The 22,898-nt window shown below is 39.1% G+C and overlaps 1 protein-coding gene across 2 annotated transcripts in view; it reads right to left on the reverse strand.

Moving 5' to 3' along the window:
• Positions 1-22,551, reverse strand: part of APBA1 (amyloid beta precursor protein binding family A member 1) — a 37,760-nt gene extending 15,209 nt beyond the window's left edge. For both annotated transcript variants that reach the window (XM_050912968.1, XM_050912967.1), the window contains exons 1-4: positions 21,400-22,551; positions 11,720-11,821; positions 8,212-8,251; positions 3,882-4,027 (exon numbers count right to left, since the gene is read on the reverse strand). In XM_050912968.1, the coding sequence (XP_050768925.1) occupies positions 3,882-4,027; positions 8,212-8,251; positions 11,720-11,821; positions 21,400-22,551 (1,440 nt within the window). The remainder of the gene's footprint in view (positions 1-3,881; positions 4,028-8,211; positions 8,252-11,719; positions 11,822-21,399) is intronic.
• Between the last annotated feature and the right edge of the window lie 347 nt (positions 22,552-22,898).

Here is a 22,898-nt window from a genome sequence, read left to right on the forward strand (position 1 = left end):
CTGCCTACCATACACTGGGCAAGGGGGAGACACTAATGAGCTAGAGCATTTAAATTGCTTTCCAAAATCAAGCTCCCCTTCAGACAATTTTCCTCCCTCCCCAAACTTTACAGAGTGACGGACCTCACAAAAGAAGAAAAGCACAGGCCAAAAAGAAGAAAAAGGGGGAAAAAAATCCTTGAGCTAGAGGTTTACAATGCAGATTTAAAGATTAATCGAAATGCACTATCATTCAATTTATTGAAAATTCTGCTCTGGCAATAGAAGCATCTGGTCTTAGGAGTATTTTAATTTTTTTAAGAATGACTTTCAAATATTTCATAAAACTAAGGTAATGACATGGAACAACCAATTTTAATAAGTGATTTAACACTGCACAGAAATATCATAAAAGAAGTTATGGTCCATGAAAAAAAACCAAATCAGGATAATTCTATGCAAGACACTTTATCAGACAAATCCTCTTTATCACCACATTATTTTGCTAATTTAGACCAAAAGATTCTTTCTATATTCTTAGAAAAAAACAGAAACTACCTAATCTAAAGAAAATATTATTTTTTTTTAAATATACAGAGTCTAGGCTTTTCATCTAAGGTAAATGAAATGTAACTATGTATCTAGTAGCAATTTCCAAAATTACAAATTGTTAAAAACCAGCAAGCTTTCACTTTTGCTACAGGGATGTCTTAAATATACTCAACCCATTTAACCGCTACAAAAAATGTACTGCAGCTCAGTGAACACCCAGATGACACCGAGTAAACAAAACGTACAAAATATTAAACTGTTTCCACATATGGGTTCTATCTTAAATTACATTCAGTAATTAAATCAGTTGTTATCTAAAAACGTTCAAACCTGCCACACAGCTCAAATCTGCTGATGAAAAATGAAAATGGAAGTTAATTGTTAGTTCACATGTGAAACGTAACAGCACAGATCAGCCGTGAATTGTAACCATGAACATTTACTTTTTTACTGTTACAAGTATTACGGGTCCACTCCAAGTAAAATGTGAAAAGATATTTCTGTGCTATCTGGAGAAATGAGACTACAGTCTGAAAATGGTGAAATACCTTTTCTATTACTAAAAGTACCTCTTCGTGGAAATATGAAATAACTACATTTGATGAATGCCTTTAAAGCAGTGTATCTGTTCTAACTTAGTTGGACTTCACAGAGATGAATGCCCAAGCAAGAAAACCCCCAACTCTTGTAGTTTTAACTGAAGAGATATGTGTTTAAAGAAGCAGCATGGAGAATTGTTTTCAAAATCTGTTCATATTCTAAATGAATGAATATGTGGTCTGAAGGCCTTGCTAAAAGGAAGCATTATAGGGATTACTAAATTCAAAAGGAACACATTCATATGAAAGGTATGTGTACACAGAGGGCCTTAAACAAAGCTCCTCCCCCTTATTAATGCTCTTAACTTCAAGCCTGCAAATTTTTAAAAGCTCATTCTTAATTCATAACCCTTGTTTTCTTTAACTACAGGGAAATGTTTCACATGCAACACCTAACACACTCCTTAAAAAAACATGAGTAGGGCACAAGTATCATAGTAATTGTGCAAGCAATGTTTTACGCATTTGGGCTAAAGGCTATCTTATGCATTTATGAATCTGGCAGCCGGAACTCCATCTATCATAATGAATTTGTCACTAAACAAGTTTAGCTTTAATGGCAATCAGCAACAAAACCAACAAAACCAACTCTAATAAACCAAAGACCCTAAAGTGCAAGGAGGTATATTTACATTGCCTGAGCTTCACCTAGAAGCAGAAAAGCAGAAATTGTCAAAGAAGTGTACAATGGTATTGTGTGCCATGCAGTAAGCCAATAATTTTCTGAAATACACTTACAGTTTCAGAAAATTATGCACACCAGCTAGGCTTTTACCAGGTCAACAGTGCAACTGCTTGGGCCTCCACTGTGATACAAATTTACTACTGAAGAATATGCATGCCTGCTGATTTATATGGGTGTATAAATTATGGGTTTTATGAGTGAAATAAGCTAAACAGATTTCTTCTGTTTTGAGGCACAGCAGTGCTGAGGCATAACAGAATCCTCAGAAAGAACTTTATTTTGTTAACAAATTTCTAAGAAGTACATTTAGTATCAGAGAAAGATGCTACACTCTTGTACCTCATAGGCCCGCTTTGAATCAATTCCGTTCCAGTTTTCTCTAACACATCCCTTCAATCTTTGTATATTGTGTACTCCCACGCAAGCTTTACCTCCTAGGTGCAAACATCCTGCCCAGCCCCAGGTTCAAGTTCAACTCCTGATACCAGTTTCCTATGACAGCTGATGTTAATCTTTCCTTTCAGCCTCTAGTGACGCATCCCTCCTAGATCCAGCCTCACTGAAGCCCTTATTTCTCTCCCTTCTCTATCTTACCTTTAGTTTCCTGTGCATTCAAATTAGACAACTTTTCTACCATGCAGCCAAGCATCAGGAAAGAACACACGTGGACCACTAAACAGAGAGGCACAGCCTTACGTGCACCCAGAGCAGGAAAGAAGCAGACTCTGTAAGGGAAAGTCTCCACTGTAGCTTTGGGAAGAACCCACCAAGACCTGCCAGGGTTGAGAAAGCTGAGTGAAAAATCTTTTTAAAAAATGTCACTGAATCCAGAGTCTCCAATTAACACAGATAAATTATTCTTTTTCAAAAGGCTCAGTAGTTGCTTAAGTTTGTGGAAACTTCTACAGAGATGGCAGAAGATGACTTATCTACAACAGGAAGGCTAGATCCCTGCCTCCTCTAAAATGCTAGAGTGTTAGTGATTTTCAGAAACAAGGTTACAGGAACTTATGTATTTGAACATCCGCAAAATCACAATTTCTGGAAGTGTCTCAATGGTTCTAGTTGGAGCTTCCCTGTGAAAGTTTCATACACAGACTGAATTGAACATCTGGCATGGAAAACATTGGAAGGAATAATAACAGTAGGAAGCATCAGCCGACCTTAATAGACAGTGCTATCGGCCTTGCTGATAACATGCTGTCTCTCTTCCTCTCTCTTTTATACAATTGCACAGAAAGTCTGAGTTGGAATCCAAAATCAACTATACAAAGGAAGAACACACAAATATTAAACTAAGGAAAACTTTATATGAGATTGTGTTGGTTAGCTGAATTAGCAGAAGATGAAGCTGTGTGCCTACCACCCCGTCACGTAGGGGTAGCAGTAATATTGCAGCATCCTCTACAACTGTGCAATACTTCATCCACACACCTCTAATTTCAGTTGACAATGCTATCATTGTAACTTACAATACAGCAGTATGCCCATTGCTTGTCGTGGCCCAAACAGAAACTGGTGAGCATTTCTGTTTTCCAAACAAACAAAGCAAACATACCAGATTCCAGGACAAATTATTTTTTTCCATACATCTCTGTACCATCACAGGCTTTTCTTTTTCTTTTTAAATCAGCTCATAGCTGTTATGTGGTGGAGAAACTAGTATCCACAGCAGGGTCAAAAATAACTGCAGACATTACCACAGCACCAGTTCCATCAAGTGCCAAGCCAGAAGCAGCTGCAGTACTTACTAGTTATACCCTAAACCTATTTTCCCTCAACACCCAGGTAATATATAACGTAGACTACCACTCACTTCAGATTCTGGCTTAGAGTACAGAGCTCAAGTATTAATATAGGAAATTAAAATGATCTGGTAACTTTTCCTTATCAGTCTTTTCCAAAAGCAGCATTAAACGTGGTTTATTTTGCAGAAAGAAATATGAGGCACTTAACCTTTCCAAAACCACAGACAACCCCACATGAAAAAACTACTGCATACATAGGAAGTTCATATCCGCAACCTTAAGGCACCTGTATGAGAAGCAGCAGGAATTATTCCTCACCTTGATCCTGCTGACAGCTTCCTGAGCCTGCATCATTCTCACATTCTTGGAGGGAGTTTTATCAGAAAGGAGTTGAGTTGAGCCAAGGTAATTGGCAGCAAAAATGATTCCATCAATTAAGTCTTCAGGATCGCAAGGTCCAGGAACTGTAACACAGGAAAGCAATCACTTAAGAAAACCATGCTGAACCACAGCAAAACAGCAGCACTCTGACAACTTGAGCCTGCACCTGATGGCTGCAAATCGTCCTCTGAAAGACTTCAGTTTAGCATGATGATATGGCCACCAGTACTTTCGAAGGTACAAAACACCAAGCAAATGCTCTCAACATCTGTGGTAGGTTGACCCTGGCTGGACGCCAGGTGCCCACCAAGCCGCTCTATCACTCCCTCTCCTCAACTGGACAGGGGGAGAAAATATAACAAAAGGCTCATGGGTCAAGATAATGACAGGAAGAGCACTCAGCAATTACTGTTAGGGGCAAAACAGTCACGATTTGGGGAAATTAATTAATTCATTGCCAATCAAATCAGAGTAGGATAATGAGAAATAAAATCAAATCTTAAAACACCTTCCCCCCACCCCTCCCATCTCCCCAGGCTTAACTGTACTCCCGATTTTCTCTGCCTCCTCCCCACCAGTGGTGCAGGGGGACAGGGAATGGGGGTTGCGATCAGTTCATCACACGTTGTCTCTGCCGCTCCTTCCTCCTCACGGGGAGGACTCCTCACACTCTCCCCCTGCTCCAGCGTGGGGTCCCTCCCAAGGGAGACAGTCCTCCACTAACTTCTCCAACATGAGTCCTGCCCACGGGCTACAGTTCTTCACAAACTGCTCCAGTGTGGGTCCCTTCCATGGGGTGCAGTCCTTCAGGAACAGACTGCTCCAGCGTGGGTCCCCTGTGGGGTCACAAGTCCTGCCAGCAAACCTGCTCCAGCGTGGGCTCCTCTCTCCACAGGGCCACAGGTCCTGCCAGGAGCCTGCTCCAGCGCAGGCTCTCTATGGGGTCACAGCCTCCTTCGGGCATCCACCTGCTCCGGCGTGGGGTCCTCCACGGGCTGCAGGTCGATATCTGCTCCACCGTGGACCTCCATGGGCTGCAGGGGGACAGCCCGCCTCACCATGGTCTTCACCATGGGCTGCAGGGGAATCTCTGCTCCAGTGTCTGGAGCACCTCCTTCCCCTCCTTCTTCACTGACCTTGGTGTCTGCAGAGTTGTTTCTCTCACATATTCTCTCTCCTCTCTCCAGCTGCTGTTGTGCAGCAGTTTTTTTCCCCCTTCTTAAATATGTTATCCCAGAGGCGTTACCACCGTCGCTGATGGGCTCGGCCTTGGCCAGCGGCGGGTCTGTCTTGGAGCCGGCTGGCATCGGCTCTGTCGGACATGGGGGAAGCTTCTGGCACCTTCTCACAGAAGCCACCCCTGTAGCCCCCCCGCCACCAAAACCTTGCCATGCAAACCCAATACAACATCCCTCCAGCAAAAGCTGTAATTGTTAATCCAGCCTGTCTCTCACGATAGCTCATTCTTTTGTGAGTAGGGATCACCCTGGAGGAAAATAATCTCTGAGTTTTCACTGTTATAAAGGGACAGACACAGTTACTCAGTTAGTCCCTCGCTCACCAAAACCAGCCTTGCAATTCTAAGACCAACAGTCACAAACAGAAAGAGGAGGGGTGCAATTTAATAACAGCCATCAGCCACTTGCTCACTTGTTTGTTAGCTGCAGTTAGTACAACAGGCAGAGGAACCTCCCCAGGAATGCTTTACAGGTACAACATGTCTCCCCTTACCAAGAACACTGATTGCCCAATTAAGCAAAGTACTTTTATGCCATAGACCTTTAAAAATCACTCTTAGTCTCAACAAGGATATTGAGGTAAAGTACAGAGTTAATTAAAAATGAAAGCATGGGCTCTCCTGATGGCAAAACAACTCTCTTAGTCCCACACATTCTTAATGACCTGACTCCCGTCAACTTCTGTGGAAAGTTAGAGGGTGGTGAAGTGTTCAGTGCCTAACAATGCAAATCCTTACAAACCAGCATTTATGATCTGTAAGTGTTTTGGTGTTCGGTGATTATATCTAAAAATTGTATATGTAAAAATGTCCTATTATAACACCTTGCTACATGTTAAAATTGTCATGATCCAAAAGGGAAGCTAGTTAACATAAGAAGCTTCTTGTTTTCTTACACGTAAGGAAAAACAATTGATGTTCAAGACAAGTGAAAATGCAAATCATCTTAAAGAATGCTAATGGTAAAAGTGTCCACATTTTATCACCAAAAAAATAAACTGTTTTTAGGTTTGCCTTTTTTTCCTCTAAGAACAAAGCAAAAACCCCACAATATCAGAATGGAGTTTTTATTAGTTCAAGGGGTATCTTGAGATATAAGGTGATGGGGCTTAAAGATTAACATTACTCAGAATGCTAATTTTGTTCTAATCATAACTGAAGAGATTAACAACCCCTCAGAATAAGCATGGGTAACTTTGGCCCCAAAGAAATGCAAGTCATTATTAAGATTAAAATAACAAAAGAAAGAGTTGGAGATAAATATCACACTAAAACTATACACACAGACAGAAGTAGATGTATAAATCTTATGAGCAAGCTTGTCTCCTTTATGGTTTCTTTAAATATGAAAATTTATGACTAGTAATTTTAAGATGTTCATCTCCAGTGTGCAGAATTTGTTCAAATACTATGTATCTGGAAAACCCTCAAAATGAACAAGTCACTTTCAAGTACATGACCCAAAGAAATGGAATTTTTTCCTCACGGAAATTTATGCATCTGGAAGTACTACATAATTGCACACTCTTCCAGTCCTAAAACCATACAGCATTTTAAGTGTTGCTGTTTGTTACTCTACATGTCAAAGCCTTTTCACCACTTTCACCACTTTACTACAAAGGGTACAACACCCTTCATAGTACAATTTCTGATCAAAACACAAAAACCATAAATATAGACTGACAAAGGTGTAGATAAGACTCCCAGAAGGCAGCATATTAAAACCAAAAAAGGTATGTGCTCTATTTTCATCAGAGGTGAACATACAAACAGCACTCTTTTTTATAAGACCCCCTCCATTTATTACCTCTGACAATGAAATTATTATCTGAATGAAAGTGTAGCATAGGTGCTAGCAAGTTTTTCTTGGACTGCTGGTGTATAAAAATGGAAAAGCTGTTTTTTTAAGGAATTTTGCACTGGACCAAGGTCTAAGATAATTATAGTTTATGATTTTTTTTTTTTAAGGAGGGGAGGATTATTTAAGATAGCCCTTGATAGACAGGGCTACCACTGGGAAATGAATTTTAATTCTAAGAGAGATCCTTCATTGCTGCAAAAGTCCCACCCTCAGCTAGTTTCAAAACAATATATGAAATTTACATTAGTTGACATTCTGGCCACAGACTCCAAAATATGCAGCTCATACACTGAAGACTAAACCAATGATCAATTTGTAGTCTAAAGAGAATGATCACATAATCGTTTAAACACGGCACACTGTAAAGCAATCCAAGGAGTTCCAAGACAGTCCAAATGATGTGTCACACCAACTCTATTTCTGGCATTCCATCAAGCATATGGAACAACCACTGTCAGGGGAGAAAAAACCAAATGAAACTTCGAATTTTCTGCTTCTGCCATGCTCTCATAATGAAATAACCAGGTTTTACAGCATGCAGTCTTCCTGTACACACAGGATGCAGACTCATACAAAAGGTAACAGCAGTTCATGTAGCCTGTAACTTGCTTTTTCACATTGTTCTGAATAAATTCAGCACTAGTACAAGTGCAACCTTAACTCTAAGACAGGAAGCACTATTTAATTAGAGGAGAAGCAGCTGTAAAGCAGTGCAGATTTCCTCTGGCAGGCCTGCCAATTAATCCAATTAATTCAATTCTATTAATTAATCCAACTGAGATTGGATTGAGCATGCCAATTGAAATCAGTGCTGGAGAGAGCACTACAGTCTTCTTGCCTAGCCTATTTTCCTTGTCCACAGACATTCATATGTGTTGTGTAAATACCATAAAAGAATTGGTAGTGTTTTAAGTGATACTGATAAAAAACCAGCAGAACTGACACAGAAGCTATGAATGAAACACTAAAAAAATAAAAGCTCCATGTGTCTGAACTTCTGAAAGAGCATAGTAGGATTTAGCTCAGGTTCCAGACTGGACACAATTTAATGTAAATCAGTAAACCCAACCCTAGCAGCTTTTCTATTCAGCAAATAAAATTTTATACATTATAAACATTGGAGTTTTTTGGATATGAAAAAACATTTAGATATTGTAGAACTATCTTACCTTCAACATAGGTTGGAAATGAAGCCAAGCTTTTTCTGGACTGTAATTAAGACAAAAAGGGTTTCAAACAGAACAGAGGATGCATTAAAAATTTCTCCATACCAAAAAAATAAAAAAGTAAACCAGTCATAGTTATTAGCAAAGGAAGATCACCACTTATTAAGATTTATTATTACAGTTAGTATTTTCAAACTCTAAGCACCTAATAGAGTTAAATTCAGTGTATTCCATTTGTGTCTTTATCTATCAGTCAACACGCTAGGCCCAATTTTCAGTTACTTGTTAGTGTTCAATGGTATATTAACCGTCTACCACTAGGTGCTCTACTTTTACTAATCAAGAAGTATGCAGGAAAATATATCATATCTCAAAGACACTGGATCTTCCAACTACAAATAAATACATGCAGGAATACATAAAATTACGCTATACTGTTATTCATGACTGAAACCATCAACCCAGTCCGTTATTTATTAACAAAATTCTGTTATCATTAACCAAATTCTGTTATTCATTAGGACTGTTCTTAGATGTATCCCTCACATTAATACAGCCTACAAAAAGCTTTCTAAATTTTAACAGGTTAGGCAGCAACCTGTATTCTGTGGGGTAACTGAATTCACTAACACCTCACCATCAGCTATGTTTATACTGTATCAAGCACAAAAACATATCTGGTAGCTTCAGTTACGTAAAAGGTGAACAAATAAAAAAAATTCTGACTTGCATATGTAAATACACAGTCTAAAGTAAGAATTTACTTCCAACTGTGATTTTAAATGAAAGACTATGTGGCTAACACTTCAAACACCTGAAAGCTACAACTTTCAGTGAGTAAGACTCACCATTTTTTTATAACCAATAAGGTAAACCACATAGGAAAATTTATCGAAGAAAATTCTGTGTGGCAATATACAGATGGTAATGGGTATATTGAAATATCTGCTGCTCTCATATGTGTTGCAGATAAGAATTTTGGATAGTCCAAGGATTACAAAAGTTTAATGAATCCACAACTGACTGTATTAGCAGTAACTCCTCCAATGACTGCTTAGTATAGTTTTATTAAAAGAAAATCTGTATATGATCAAAATAATGCATAATATCTTAGACAATTTCCAGCATATTTCCAGACAATATACACTGAAATATATTCCAAATTATTTTCCTTTATGAGGGGCAACTTACTAGGTTCTGTGTATTAGTGGAAAAAACAGTTAAACTAGGAAGGTCATGGTTATGTGACAGGTCGGGTGACCAACCCCAAGGAGTCTTTTCCATCATAACAAATAGAAAATGGATGTAACAAGTAATATTTTTCAACCAACGATGCTTGTCTTGCTATAAAATAAAACAACTCCTGAAACAAAAACAAAAGGTGTGTGACACAGACAGCAGAGCCTGCGCAGCCTTTAAGTACTTTCTGTTCCTTATGAAAATGACTAAGCTGTACTGCAAGACCAAGAAAGCTCTCTAGCTGAGATTGTACTAGCATAAATAAAGATGTCAATAAACAATGACCTCCCAGTGCCAAAGCATTTAAGCTGCTGTGAGGACACTGACATGCCTTTTCAGATCTGTGGCTCTTTCATCTCTTCAGATGAATGTTTTTACTGGACCACCTACCCATACAGACTTCAACAATTGTTTGTAATTGCTGCTGGTGTAGTGCTAAGACAGAGATTCAACCACTGGACTCTGACAGGCCTAGAGGACAAATCCCCTACACACCAGAGGCAGCTCATGTATATAAATGCCCCTTCCAAATTACTTTTTTTTTTTTTAAACAGAGTGAACAAAGTCTGTAATTACAGATTTGGCAGCTATTCAGCAATCTGACTAGCTGATGCAACTTCTTTTCAGGATAGAGTAGTGTAAACTGTCATCATATATGCCTTTACTGCAAAATCTCACACACAAAATTAATTTTTTTTGTTATTACTCAGGTTGAAAGACATTCTACTAAGACCACAGAAATAGCAAAGTAACAGGTAAAGTTACCAATAGGAGGAAACCTACACCTTTTAATTTTACATATCCATGAATAATGAAATATGAAGGTCATTAATGTTTCATTACTCTTGTTAATCTTGTTGCCACCTAGTATTATAAAATTTATATTTTAAAAAAAGGTTTTACTAAGACCTAGAAGTCATTCTCAAAAATTATGAGGCTGCTTTATCACTGTTGTTCTTGCACTGGAAGTACTAAAGCAGCCATTATTGCTCATCTGAGGAAAACAAAGAGCCTGACACATCCTGTGAAATCTGGTTTACCACCTCTGACACTACGTGTGAGCACATCCTAAAACCTGCAATGAGTAGTGTCTTGTTTGTTTTCTTCCTTTGGGTAAGTTTATCAATATCTAAAAACTGCTAAAAGTTAGGATATATACAAAGTGACAAAATCTGTACTGAAGAAAGCTAAAGGCTTTAACAAGCTAACAATACAGCAGATGAAAATTTAATGGCACAACCTATTGTTGAAGGCTTTAGCACATGAGAAATTATGAGTTTCTTAAGTCTTTTGAAACCTTTCATTATTTTCTAAATGCAAATACAGACTGGCACAAATACATACATGTTACAAGCTTTTTTACCCCTTGATAATAACAAAAGAAAAGAAGAAATAATGGATTACTAATTAGTGTTTCAATTTTAATCAGTATTTCCAATTATAGTAGGTCAGTTTTTTTCATTGTGGAAGATAACTCATGCATTGTCATCTGTAACAATATGATATCTTGTTAGACTACAGTTTCTAGATTTTTTTCAAGTTTAAAAAACAAAAAGCAAATAAACCAAATTTGCAGACTTTTATGTTTACAGAGCCAGCCATTCTATACGAATCCAAATACTTTTTATGCCAAATTATTTTCTTTTCACACTGCGAGAAGTTCTACTCCCACTTCTCATTTTGTGTCGGTGGAACTACTGCAGTGTAAAAAGCTGCCAGGTGAGAAAAAAAAAAGAAGGGAAAAAAAAGAAGAAAGTAAGTATTTAGCTTTATTTTGAGCAGCCTGGAGTCAGGAACTGAATTCTGACTGTGAATCACTGGCAGGTCAGTTTCTACAATGACAAAATATTAAGCAGCATAAATTACTAGCTAATTAATTTCATTTAAGTAAGCTTTTTCATCTGGATGAGAAACATTCTTTTCTTTGCAGGAAGACATTCTGCACAGAAAAAAGAAAAGCGCTTCTTCCTTTTGCCTCTAATACAGAGATGATGTTGGCTGTTTGGTAAATCAATACCTCCCAACCTGTTAAATAAATTTAGTGGCAGCTGAACACAGAGTCAGAAATGCCATGATAAACAGTCTTAAGTATGTTAGAAATTCAGTCAGACAGCCAGGCAAGCATAAGGGAAAGAAGTTACAAATCAGCTTTTCAAGTTTGTTGGAATTTTGGAAGAAGAGAAGGGATTGCACAGGTACAAGGGGGAAAGGAAAATAAAAAAGCATAAGCAGCAAGAACAAGACCGTGGCTTTCAAAAAGATTTCACTCTACCTCTTTATTAGTGGAGGCCTCTGCTGTACTGCAGACATCTTGGTGATGTTGCCTACTTGACGATTCAGCACCCCGAGGTGAAGAGGGATCTGGAGATGGAGACTAGACATGGCAAGAAAATTAAATAATAATCTGAGTGACCAATGTAGAAATTCTTCTTTCATATTTTCCTCTAAGTTGGTAGTGGAAATAAGAGATGAGAGGGGGGGAAAAAAAGAAAAAACAAGATAAACATTTTTAAAATGTTGTAACCCCTGCTTTTTATGTTCACATGTTCATATATCAGTATCTCAGTGGACTTATTCTGAAAAGCTAAATCTTTTAAAACACACCTGTGGTTTTTTGTCAGTAATGTATGAAATTAAGCAGCTGGAAAAATAAAAAGCTGTACTCAGTGGCAAGCAACGGCCAAAAAGTGTGTTATAAAACTGTATTTTTGCAAGGTGAATGGAGGATCATCCAATATTGGTATTAGGCCAACTACTTACACTTACTGTCAGCATTCAACTAAGCTGCAGTTACAGGACTTTCAGTTGCACAAGTACATGCCTATTGCATGCTGGCAAATGACTGCGAGCTTACTGAAGGCTGCAAGCAATGCAGACCAATGTCCTCAGCTCTGACATTCTAGGAAAGAAAAGATAAAGTCACTAAGAAGTAAGCTGTGATGGGAGACAGGTGAATTGACCATGACCAGAACACAGGGATTCAGCTAAAGATTACTTAGTTGTCAAACTGGGGGGAGTGAAGAAGACTGCAATTTCCCCATAAGCACACATGCTTTCAGGTATAATTAACCTGAAGTGCTAAACTAATCTAATCTGAGCAGAGGTAGGCTGCAGTGGTTGTCCATAAATGTTATTGCATCATCTTAGAAAACAACTTTTATAAATTGTACAGAGTAATACTAATGTATTCAGGGACTTATGAATATATTCAAGCACTATTCAATACCAGTGTAATCAAGGACTATGGTTCCTCATCTTAGATACAGCGCAAACTTGGAAAACATTTCACAGTTCTTGCTATGATCTCTACTACACACGCTCTCTAGATCAGATTTCTGCATTTTTCTCCCTTCACTGTAAACAATTCAGTGGAGAAACTGTCTTTCCAATCATGTCCTAGTCATTCATGATCATCAAGAATGTCATAGCAGAAAAAAAAAGGGAACAGCATAGATAAGTAATAACATGGAATATCTAGATCTATATGATCTGTCAGCAAGTACTCTTGGTAAAGGGAAAGAATGCTTTGGGAAAGGATATTCTAATCATAGGCAATTCCTAATGAATGCTGGTGACACTAAAAAGCTGTAGCGAAGTATCTAAAGTCCAGAGCAGGGAGGACTGGTACGGGCGTATGACACAAAAAAAGAAAGTGTGAAATTAATGAAGGTGACCAAAATGAAAGAGAGTACAAAGCTTCAACCCAGCGGGCATTTTTAAAGGCAGATCTTAAGGAGATACCTGCAAAACATGTCAGTGCGCATGCCAAAATGTGAATCCTCAAAGGAAGGTTTAGCATTTAGCTATGTAAGCTAAGGGCTTAGCCCAGCAGCCCTGGCATTCTACTCTCTCCTTTGACATAGGGAGTTTGGCCCTAGCTTTGCCAGCTCAACAGTTCATCATTGATGCCAAAACAGTCAAATACTTTTCTTCTGGTTTCATAAACAATTACATGACATGGCTTTTCTCTAACCCTATGAGTCATACCAGAAAAGGGCTACACTTCCAGTGCTCTGAGCTGGCAGCAGCTGCAATTTAGGAGTGCCCTCCTGCTATGCCTCCACTCCAGCTGAAACATTGAGTTCTATGAAATAGTGTGCAAAAATGCCTAAGTTTTGCAAACTTAGCTTCACAGATATGGAACAAAACAAGAAAATAAAATTCCCTTCTCCTCCTCTTTCTTTTACCGTCATTCCTTTAAAAGGTCTATCTTGGATAATTACTAAATATTAGAATTATAGTTAACTAATAAAGGCTTCCAGAGAGTTAAGAAGCAATTCGTCATACAGATATCTCCTGGGTAAAAGAGTAGTCCTTGCGTCTCCCTATATTTTGAATTACAACTGCATGGCAAAAAGGAGATGCAGCTGTGAAACGGTCCCTGACCAGATGCAGCTGTGAAACGGTCCCTACAACGCTAGCATGGGCCTGGGCTGTTAGACTGAAGGATTGCTCATCGTGCTGCCGGCATTCACGCAGGGGCTGTGGGAGAGACACAGACTCCCCTTACTTGCTGTGTAACTACCACAGTTACAGTGCCACAGTGACTCAACTGCACAAATGGCAACTCCTATTTACTTAAGGAAGCGTCCTCATAGCGCTCACATTCCCAATAGTTACATAGTATTTCTGTATTAGGATTAAATATAAAAGGTGCACAATACTATCAACCTAATAATGACATTGGGATATTGTAGGATTGAGCTTTAAATAGTAAACAAAGAAACAAAGTAAAGCATATCACATTTTAGCATCAGATGTTTCCACACACACAAAAAAAAAGTGCCTATGAGAGATTTCAGGCATTTTAAAGCGCACACTAAAATGATAACAATAAGTGATTTTATTTAAACCAGTTGGTTGCTGACATTAAGAAATTTTGCACCATTTAAAATGTATTAACAGTAACTCCAGTAGCACTACAAATACCTTTACTCAGCTATTTTAATCTACAAAGTATCAGAATTAAGCAACTATCAAAATGATGACACGGCTTTCCATGTGCTCTGTTTGAATGTCTGCTCAACTTCGTCGGGGAAAAAAACCCCAAAACTAAAACTACCAAACCCAGTTATCAAACATCCTACAAAGTTTGCTACATGACATGACATGAAAGCTGTCCCCAAAAACATTTGTACAAAAAAGTTCAGTCTTTGAAGAATAAACACCTAGTTCTCTTCTGCATCAAAATGTATTTTTAGAGGTACCATACACAATACACACGGAAAGGATGCAGTCACAGCAATCACAAGAAATATTTTGATACATCATAGTGGATAGACAACTTTCATAGCTGCTCAAAACACTACAACTGAAGTCTAAAATAAATGCTCAGTGACTGCTTCTTTGTCTGTTAACAAAGCAAGTTTTAGAAGCCTAACAAAAATGCAGTCAGAACAAACATAATAAGTTCATGTGAAGCATGTTGTTATTACATAGAGAGGTCCATCAATGGAATTACAAAGTGTTTTCTTAAGTACAGCAATAAAAAAGTACTAGTTACTCCATTTCTCCTCTTGAATATCTACTCACATTTTTCTTACGATACTCAACCTGGTACATCCAAAAATTCTCCATCTCAATTTTGGCGTTGTTTGACTCTCACTAACATGCAACCCACTCCACCTGAGAAACCTTCCTTGCTATTGTGCAGAGGGATTTAGTAACAGAACTTGTAACAGGAGAGGATTGTGTTGCATGTAACCTATCCAGGTCAACCCAGCTGGCTACTGAATAGCTCATGAAGACAAACATAACTGACACTGAAACACCTTCAAATACAACCACCTGCTCTTGCTTCATAAAAGCAGTCTTGTTTTACCTGCTTTTAGCAGCAACTCATCTGAAAAGAGTATAATGTAGTGGGTCACATCATCACATACAAGGCTGGGACAGAGGGGATGAAATGAACAAATACTTCAGCAACGCAAGATTCACTTAAACAAAAGGCCATTACTTATATGACACTAATGTCCACCTACAGGCTTCTCTGTAGAGGAATGGCAAATATAGTCTTCTTGTACATTAGTTCAGAGGAGACAACTGGACAAAGCAAGGCTTTTAAATTTATTTGATTTTAGTGATAAAAAGTCTTCTCAGAGGTACCCATACACATTAGGCAAAGGTCAAAGCACTATGAAATATTCAGGTCCAACAGGCAAGTATAGTCAGATGCATAATTTCACAAGCACCACCCAGTACAGCACAACTATGGCAGTAAATCTCTTAGGTTTTAGCACAACTATGTTGTGGCGGAGTATCTACTGTGATTTGAACTGTTCAAATTCTATTCACTAAAATGTAGACTGAGACCATCAACATATGTTCATAGCTTTTAGATGGCATAAAGTACCCATAAAGAATGTAGCTGAAAGCTAAATTTCCTTACAATATAACTAATAATCATTATTGGTCTTTTTTGTTTAAGTTTGCTTTAACTATAGTGTTAAAAATGGAGGCTTTGAAAAAAAAAAAACCAGCTCAGAACTATTGTAGACATACATGCATACTGTGGTACAACCTATGCAATTTAATTTATAACTGTGACATAAGGATGAAACCTAAGTTTGTACTGTAGTTGTGGTGTAATTGTAGTTGAGGCGTAACTGCCTCCGCACATACTCACTGCACTTACCCATCAGTTGCTGGGTGGGACCCGCTCCCTGCCAGTTTGTGCACAGATGATACCAGTTGACTTGAGACAAGGTAACTGACTGAACTGCTCACTTCAGAACAGCATTTGACTAATTGCTATAGGACCTCTCCATACAGGAATTTCAGGCAGCCTCAGATTCCCCCAGCAGGCTCCTCCTGTGCATATGACAAGTGAGAGGCCCAATTCATCGCTTCAGGGTGCTAACTACCATCCTGGGGAGGGACTCTGGCTGACCCAACAGCTCCCCCATGCAGTTTCTGCTGCAAAAATGACCAAAAAGTACATGGATAAGATACTTGCCAGTAGTCAACAGAAACTATTCCTGCAGATGCAGATAAGGTCGTGGACGACAGTCTTATGTACACAGTTAACATAGGATGTGTTTTGTATGTAGTTTAAGGTAAACTATAGCAATGGGTCACACGTGCTAGACTAGTCATGTAGGATCACAGACCAGCTGTATGTAAGACCTGAGAACAAATGCAGTTTGGAGAGTCTTAGTTTGGGAACCTCCCCTCATCCAGCTGATGAGGCCCTGCAAGGACGGAGCCTCCTGCCACTTGCCACCATCTAGACAATGACTGGCAATCCCACTTGAGAGATCTGACTGTCCACACGTTACATTATGCAAAAGCTCTGAATAAACTAGCTTTTTTTAAAAAAACACACTGTCCATGAGTGTCTGCACAACACCGAGTTGTAATTCTTCAGTAAAATTCATTGAAGTTACAAAAATAGATATTGACCTAAGCCATAACTGCATACTTCTGTCAAAGTTTTTGAAGAAAGACCCCCATCTGTTACTGTTACCTTACTGAGTCTCAAATACAAAATAAAAATATACCTAAGAATACATAGAGGTTTAGATCTGATGCAGAAAAGTCTGAGTGAGCAAAAAATAAACGTAACTGAGCCTGTTAGGGCAAGATGGCCCTCTATTTTGCCCATTTCAAAGAATCTCTTGGCCACATGCGTCAGTAGCAGTAACCGTGTAGTACCACAGTCACACTTTGTGAGCTGGTAACTTCTCTTTGAATAAAATCGTAGGCTGTATGGACTGTTACTGCCCGTCAGATCACACACACATGCTATGCGGGTAGGGTCTGTCCAGCAGCGTGCACGCTGGATGGAAGGCTGCCAGCACAGCAGGGCTCTTGGAAGCTGGTTCAGTGCTGGCTGTTTCTCTCTCTCAAGTATGGACTTCCTTAGTTGTACTTTCACCTGAACTTGTAGTTCGAATGCAGCTTCATGTGTCAGTCTGAAAAAATAAGTGTGGATCCCTCCTGTGTTTTCAAAAGACTTTAACTGTAACAAGTGCTGTTCTAGTTTTCAGCAGCACAGAAAAATCACTTGAAATTGCTTTCATCTTTCAATAATTAAAAAACATAATGAAACAAAAAAAATATTAAAGGGGTTATGTATCCAAGGCTCACTGTAATTTAAAAGCTCGTAACTCATCTGGAGAGTGTTTCTCTTCAAGCAGACTAACTGATAAACGTAAGCTTTCTTCTATGTGATTGAGGAATCAGCATAAAGCTTTCTGCCCTGGATATTAGAATGCTTTTTGTTACTTTTTATTTAAATGATTTTTGGTTTGGGGCTTTGGGGCGGTTTTTTTCTGTATAATTTTAAGACTGTGGTCTCACATAGATGACGGAAAGATGACCTGTATTCTGTGTGCTCAACCAACAGTTTTAAAAGGTCTGCTCAGAAAAAGAAAACAATATCCTATCAATATAAACTCATCTTTATTTAATTTCTTTTCTTTCTCTTTCTTCTGCCTTAGTTCATCTATTACTGAAACCTGGTTAATTATTTAAAACAAACTTCTCTATTGCCTTGTTAATAATACATTACTCCTGCTGTGGAAAAAGTGAAGCAAATTCATCTCCATGAAAACACTTCACTTCTGGAGTTATCAGAATTGAGAAAATCCTACAACTGAGAACTCAAAGGTTGAAATAAAATATACATAACCAAAAAGAACAGAGAAGCAAAACAATGCAGCTCAGTTCTGTTCTACCTGTCCTATGCTCCCTCCCAGCTTCTTGTACACCTGCTTGCTGGCAGAGCATGGGGAACTGAAAAGTCCTTGGCTTAAGATAAGCGCTACTTAGCAACAACTAAAACATCAGTGTATTATCAACATTATTCTCACACTAAATCCAAAACACAGCACTGTACCAGCTACTAAGAAGAGAATTAACTCTGTCCCAGCCGAAACCAGGACAAGAGTGATCTGTAGCTTTCTTACCATCACAGTCATTGCATGTCTTTCCTAACAGTCCCAAACTATACACAGCTGCATGCTAGCTGAACACTTCTGGATTGTTAGCTTCTCAGAATAGTCTCTGAACACTTCCAACTGGTATTCTACCAAACATTCTGCTGTGAATGTATCATCCAAATGCTCAGCACTGAGGAGTAACAGTCGCTTTCTTGTGAAAAAAGGCAAAAGAGGTTGTCGTATTTAATGAGTCTCAACTGCAAATCATTCTTCTGACTCCCTGGCTTCATTGCTCTCTCGTGGAGACCTCCTAGCTAAATGAAAAGTGACTGCTATTTGGATCTAAAGAGGTCTTACCAGTTTCAATATTATATGATTAACCACAAAATGATTACAAATATTTTCAAGCAAGTTCTATCTCTAAAAGCAAAATGGTTTTGTTAAAAAACAATGTGGGGACAGTTTTCAAAGCAGACCTGCAAAATAACTGAAGGTAATAAAAGCACCCAATTTACATCTCTTATCTGCAGCTCCTTGATACTTGTGGGGGAAGAAAAGGGTGTCTGCCTGAACGTAAAACACTCTCTTTATGTAATTCCTTCTTATTTCAAGGCCAATGTTACCAAACGACTGAATAACATCTCTGGCATATACTGGTTACACTGAAAAGCTCCTGTCTGAGATCCTGTTTTTTTCTCAAGGGAGATAGAATAAAAATCTACATTTAGATGAATGGGCTTCAGCTATATTTGTATTACAATCCATCACTCATGGTCACTTAGTCAACACAACCTAATTTTGCCCAACTTACTGCTAAGCAATTCTAGGAATGCTTTGTTAAAGAAAGCAGACTGTTCAGACTGTTCATGAGTTGGCATCTGAATTAAAGAACCCAGTAAAGCAAATACATACCTCATCTTCAGTGAAAAACAAAATTCCCACCCAGTCCCAAGTCCCTTCTTCTACAACATGTATTCCCCTCAATTTGTACAGATCTTCCAAACTATTTGCTTAATTTACTTCCCCTTTCCAAGAACACAGATTGCATATCTACAACCATCATTTATCTTTGCACTGAGCTATACCGTCATTATACATCCCTGTTTTGATTACAGCCAGCACTGAAAAGCTCAGTCAGGTTCTTATCTGACAAGCTATGAAAAATATCGAATGAGAAATTAACTTTTGGTGCTAAACGGAAACCTCTATATACTTCAATACCTAATGTAAATACAGACCAATGGAAACACCTGTTGTGTTTACTGTTAACATACCAGGCTGAGTCCTCCCAGCATATCGTAGAGAAGTTAAATTCTGCAAAGTGCAGCAAGATTTTGGAGAGCAGCTGGAACACCTTCAAGAAGGACTCAGTGCTCTCAGGATCCCCAACCTAAAGTCGCTGAGACCATCATGGTACTGGGTGTTACAATCAGACAATCAGGAAGGAACGGGAAGTTCCTTGATCCTCCCAGACAAAGACAGCCCTTACAAACACAGACAATATGGTGAACAAAATGTACAGGAAAAGAGTAATGTGATCTATTTGAAAAAGGGGAGAGAAATAATTACAGCTTTCGGAAATTTTTAAAGAAGTTAAATTAAAAGTAATTGTTCTCCCATATAGAATAATCTGCGAAGATTGCTTTAGCTCTCCATGTGACTGCTAATCAACTCTGTAACAGACACAATTTTTTAAATATTTGTAGAAGTAATTTTTGCAATATAGTTTGTTTTTTAAAAAAAAAGCTTCAGTGAAAACTATGGAGAAACAAAAAACCAACCCAAACATACTCATCACTGTGTGTTTCCTAGTTTTCAAGGAAAAATAAAATCTGGAAGCTACATGTCTCAATCAGCTTGCACGTTTTTTCAGCAACTCAAACACCATGCTGCAAAAATCTCTTCCCATTTGTAGAATACTAGCCTTCCTCAATTTGAAGGCAGATAAAAAAGTCAGAAGCCTGTCATAGATCCACACAGCATGTGATCTTTTTTCACCATTTGAATTCCCTTTGCAGAGGCTAAGGTGTTTTGGATAGTTCTGATGCATTCCTAGAACGTTACAATAATTCAGTTTAAAACAACAAACAACACACAGAAAGTTCTGTTTTCAGTGTTCTTCCAAAAAAACAAAGGTCACAAAAAACATTCCACAGCAATAAAGAGGATGGAGCAGATGTTTGCAGTGCAGTTATCCTTGAAGTAATAGCATGGGTCCATATGATAGACTATTTTTGGCCAGTAAATTTAGCCTGCCAGCTCTTTTCATATTAGGCATGAATTTAATGCAGTTAACAGTTGTTTATGAGTTTATCTTACTAGAAACACAGAAAACTCATAAAACTTCAAGTAAAGATTATCATACAGGCAGCTGGAACCACAAACTGGGAACTGATTCTGATCCAAGTTAAGCCTCATGCCAAAAGTACAGAATTTCAGAAATGCTGATGCTGTAAATCTGAACGATGGCCTTCAATACTTAGGTTGCTGGAGAGTGAATACACTTTACAGTGATAATGTAATATACTGAGGTTCATAACACATTTCTAGAGCCTACAAGTGGACAAAAATCCTGCAACTTTTCAGGAACATGAGTCTGATCTATGATACCATCATAAAGAATATTAACAGATTTTTGATGCAACTGTTAGGATTGTTATGTGACAGAAAATGAAACTTAGAAACCTAGAATTAAACAGAAATACACAAGGATAGACAATAGAAGACAAAGTGTTCGGTAGCTATTCTAAAATAACCCATGGCAGTAAAAAACGTAACAGCATTTGTTTCAGAAAAAAACAAGTAAAGAGCTTCATGTGACAAATTCTTGTATAGTATAATTGGGGTCAGCAGTGCTTCATAAAGAAAAATTTGGCCCACTGATAATGCACATGCTTACCTCTTATATGCTCTCTAGAGTACAAATTTAAAATAGACAAAGCACTACATACTTTACGGAACGATGAGTCACAGAACAAGAACAAAATGCACCCTCCTTCACTGCCATGTATGTCACAATTAAAGGAACGAGACACACATAACCTAAGAGCTGAAAGCTTTGTATACTCACATCTCCATCTAGTGGCCTTTGGTCGTCAGAGTCCCTGGTTGGACTGATGTCCTGCCTCATCACCCAGATAGGCTCCTTAGGTTCATCAGGGGTGTAAGGAGAACGGATGGTCCTTGTCTTCACTTCCTCAATAGCCTCTTTAATATCCTTGATGGCCAGTGAAATTGCATCTCTCTTTTCCTTGCTGTACCTCTGTACAGATTCTCCTGAGCTGGATGTAACTCGAGAACCAGCTGGGAGCTGGCCATTACTTTCATGCCCACCACCGGCAAGAACATGACCATGCTCCAAACTCTGCTCCGCCTCTGGCATGTCTTCAGCTGCCTTGTCTAAGCTCTGGGAGCTCATGCTCTGCTTCACCTCTGCTACAATCTGATCAATGTCCTCCTCTTGTTCGTAACTATCCATTCTTGGGTAGGGTGCAAACTCTGCCTCCTTCTCAGGGCTGTCAGACTCTCCGTCAGACCGTTCATCATAATGGTGAAGGCGGGCACCAAGTGCCTCCTTGCGGTAATTGTCAGCTTCCTCCCTTTCCCGCTCATACTGTTGGATCCCCTCCCTAACATCGAGGTCTGGTGTATCTCCTATCTCCTCGTACACATGCTCCTGCAGTCCGTAGTCAGCGTAAGGCTCAGCATACTGCTCATCCTCTCCTCGGTGGAAGAGCCGATGTGTGTAGACATAACCCGAGTAGGCTGCATTCATGGCTTCCTCGTGTTCGATGGAATGGAAATGTAAGTGATTGGGCAATGTTCGATTATGAATGGCCTCGCCATGCTCAGCCTCGGCATTCTCCGTGTACTCCTCAGACTCAGGCCTGTACTGCACCGCATATGCGCTCTCATCCTCATTTTCCTGAACTCTCTCTGTGTCGTAACTGTCCTCCACTGTGGCTATCACATCCCCTTCTGCAGTATCCGTGTGATTGTGGAAACCACTCTCAGTGCTGGCTGACCGAGCTAACATCCCTTCCTCCTCCTGCCCAGTCAGGCCCCCTTGGCTGCTGTTTGTATGCCTTGGGTAGCGAGTTGCATACCGCTGTTCCTCTTCCACCTCTGAGTGCTCCAGGTCAGCCTCCACTGACTCATTCACTGCTCCATTTGCTGGCTCTTCACTTACCTCCCCCTCAGGCGGTCCAACCAAATGGTTCATGGCAAGTTCTGGTGGGTAGGTCACTTATTCTATTGACATTTTGTCTATCGCAGCTGGAAAGAAATAAAAAAAACCTCTGACGTTACTCTTAAAAAAAAGTGGAGTCAATAAACAGAAGCAACAAAAGGCACCCTTCCTTCCCCAGCAGACAAACGTTTGACTTCATCAGCTCTGAAGTCAAAGAGACTTCAGATGCTTCTATGGACTGCTGTGGCATTTTGATGACGTTGGAAGGTGCATGTTAGAAAAGCTAACTTTTGCCAGGGGCTCAACCATGGTAGAGATATGACAGAAATATTCCACCTTTGCTCCACCACTCTCCCTACAGCTCACTAACTTGGTGCAAA

Source organism: Gymnogyps californianus, chromosome Z (genome assembly GCF_018139145.2).
Source record: "Gymnogyps californianus isolate 813 chromosome Z, ASM1813914v2, whole genome shotgun sequence".
NCBI classification, from domain to species: domain Eukaryota; kingdom Metazoa; phylum Chordata; class Aves; order Accipitriformes; family Cathartidae; genus Gymnogyps; species Gymnogyps californianus.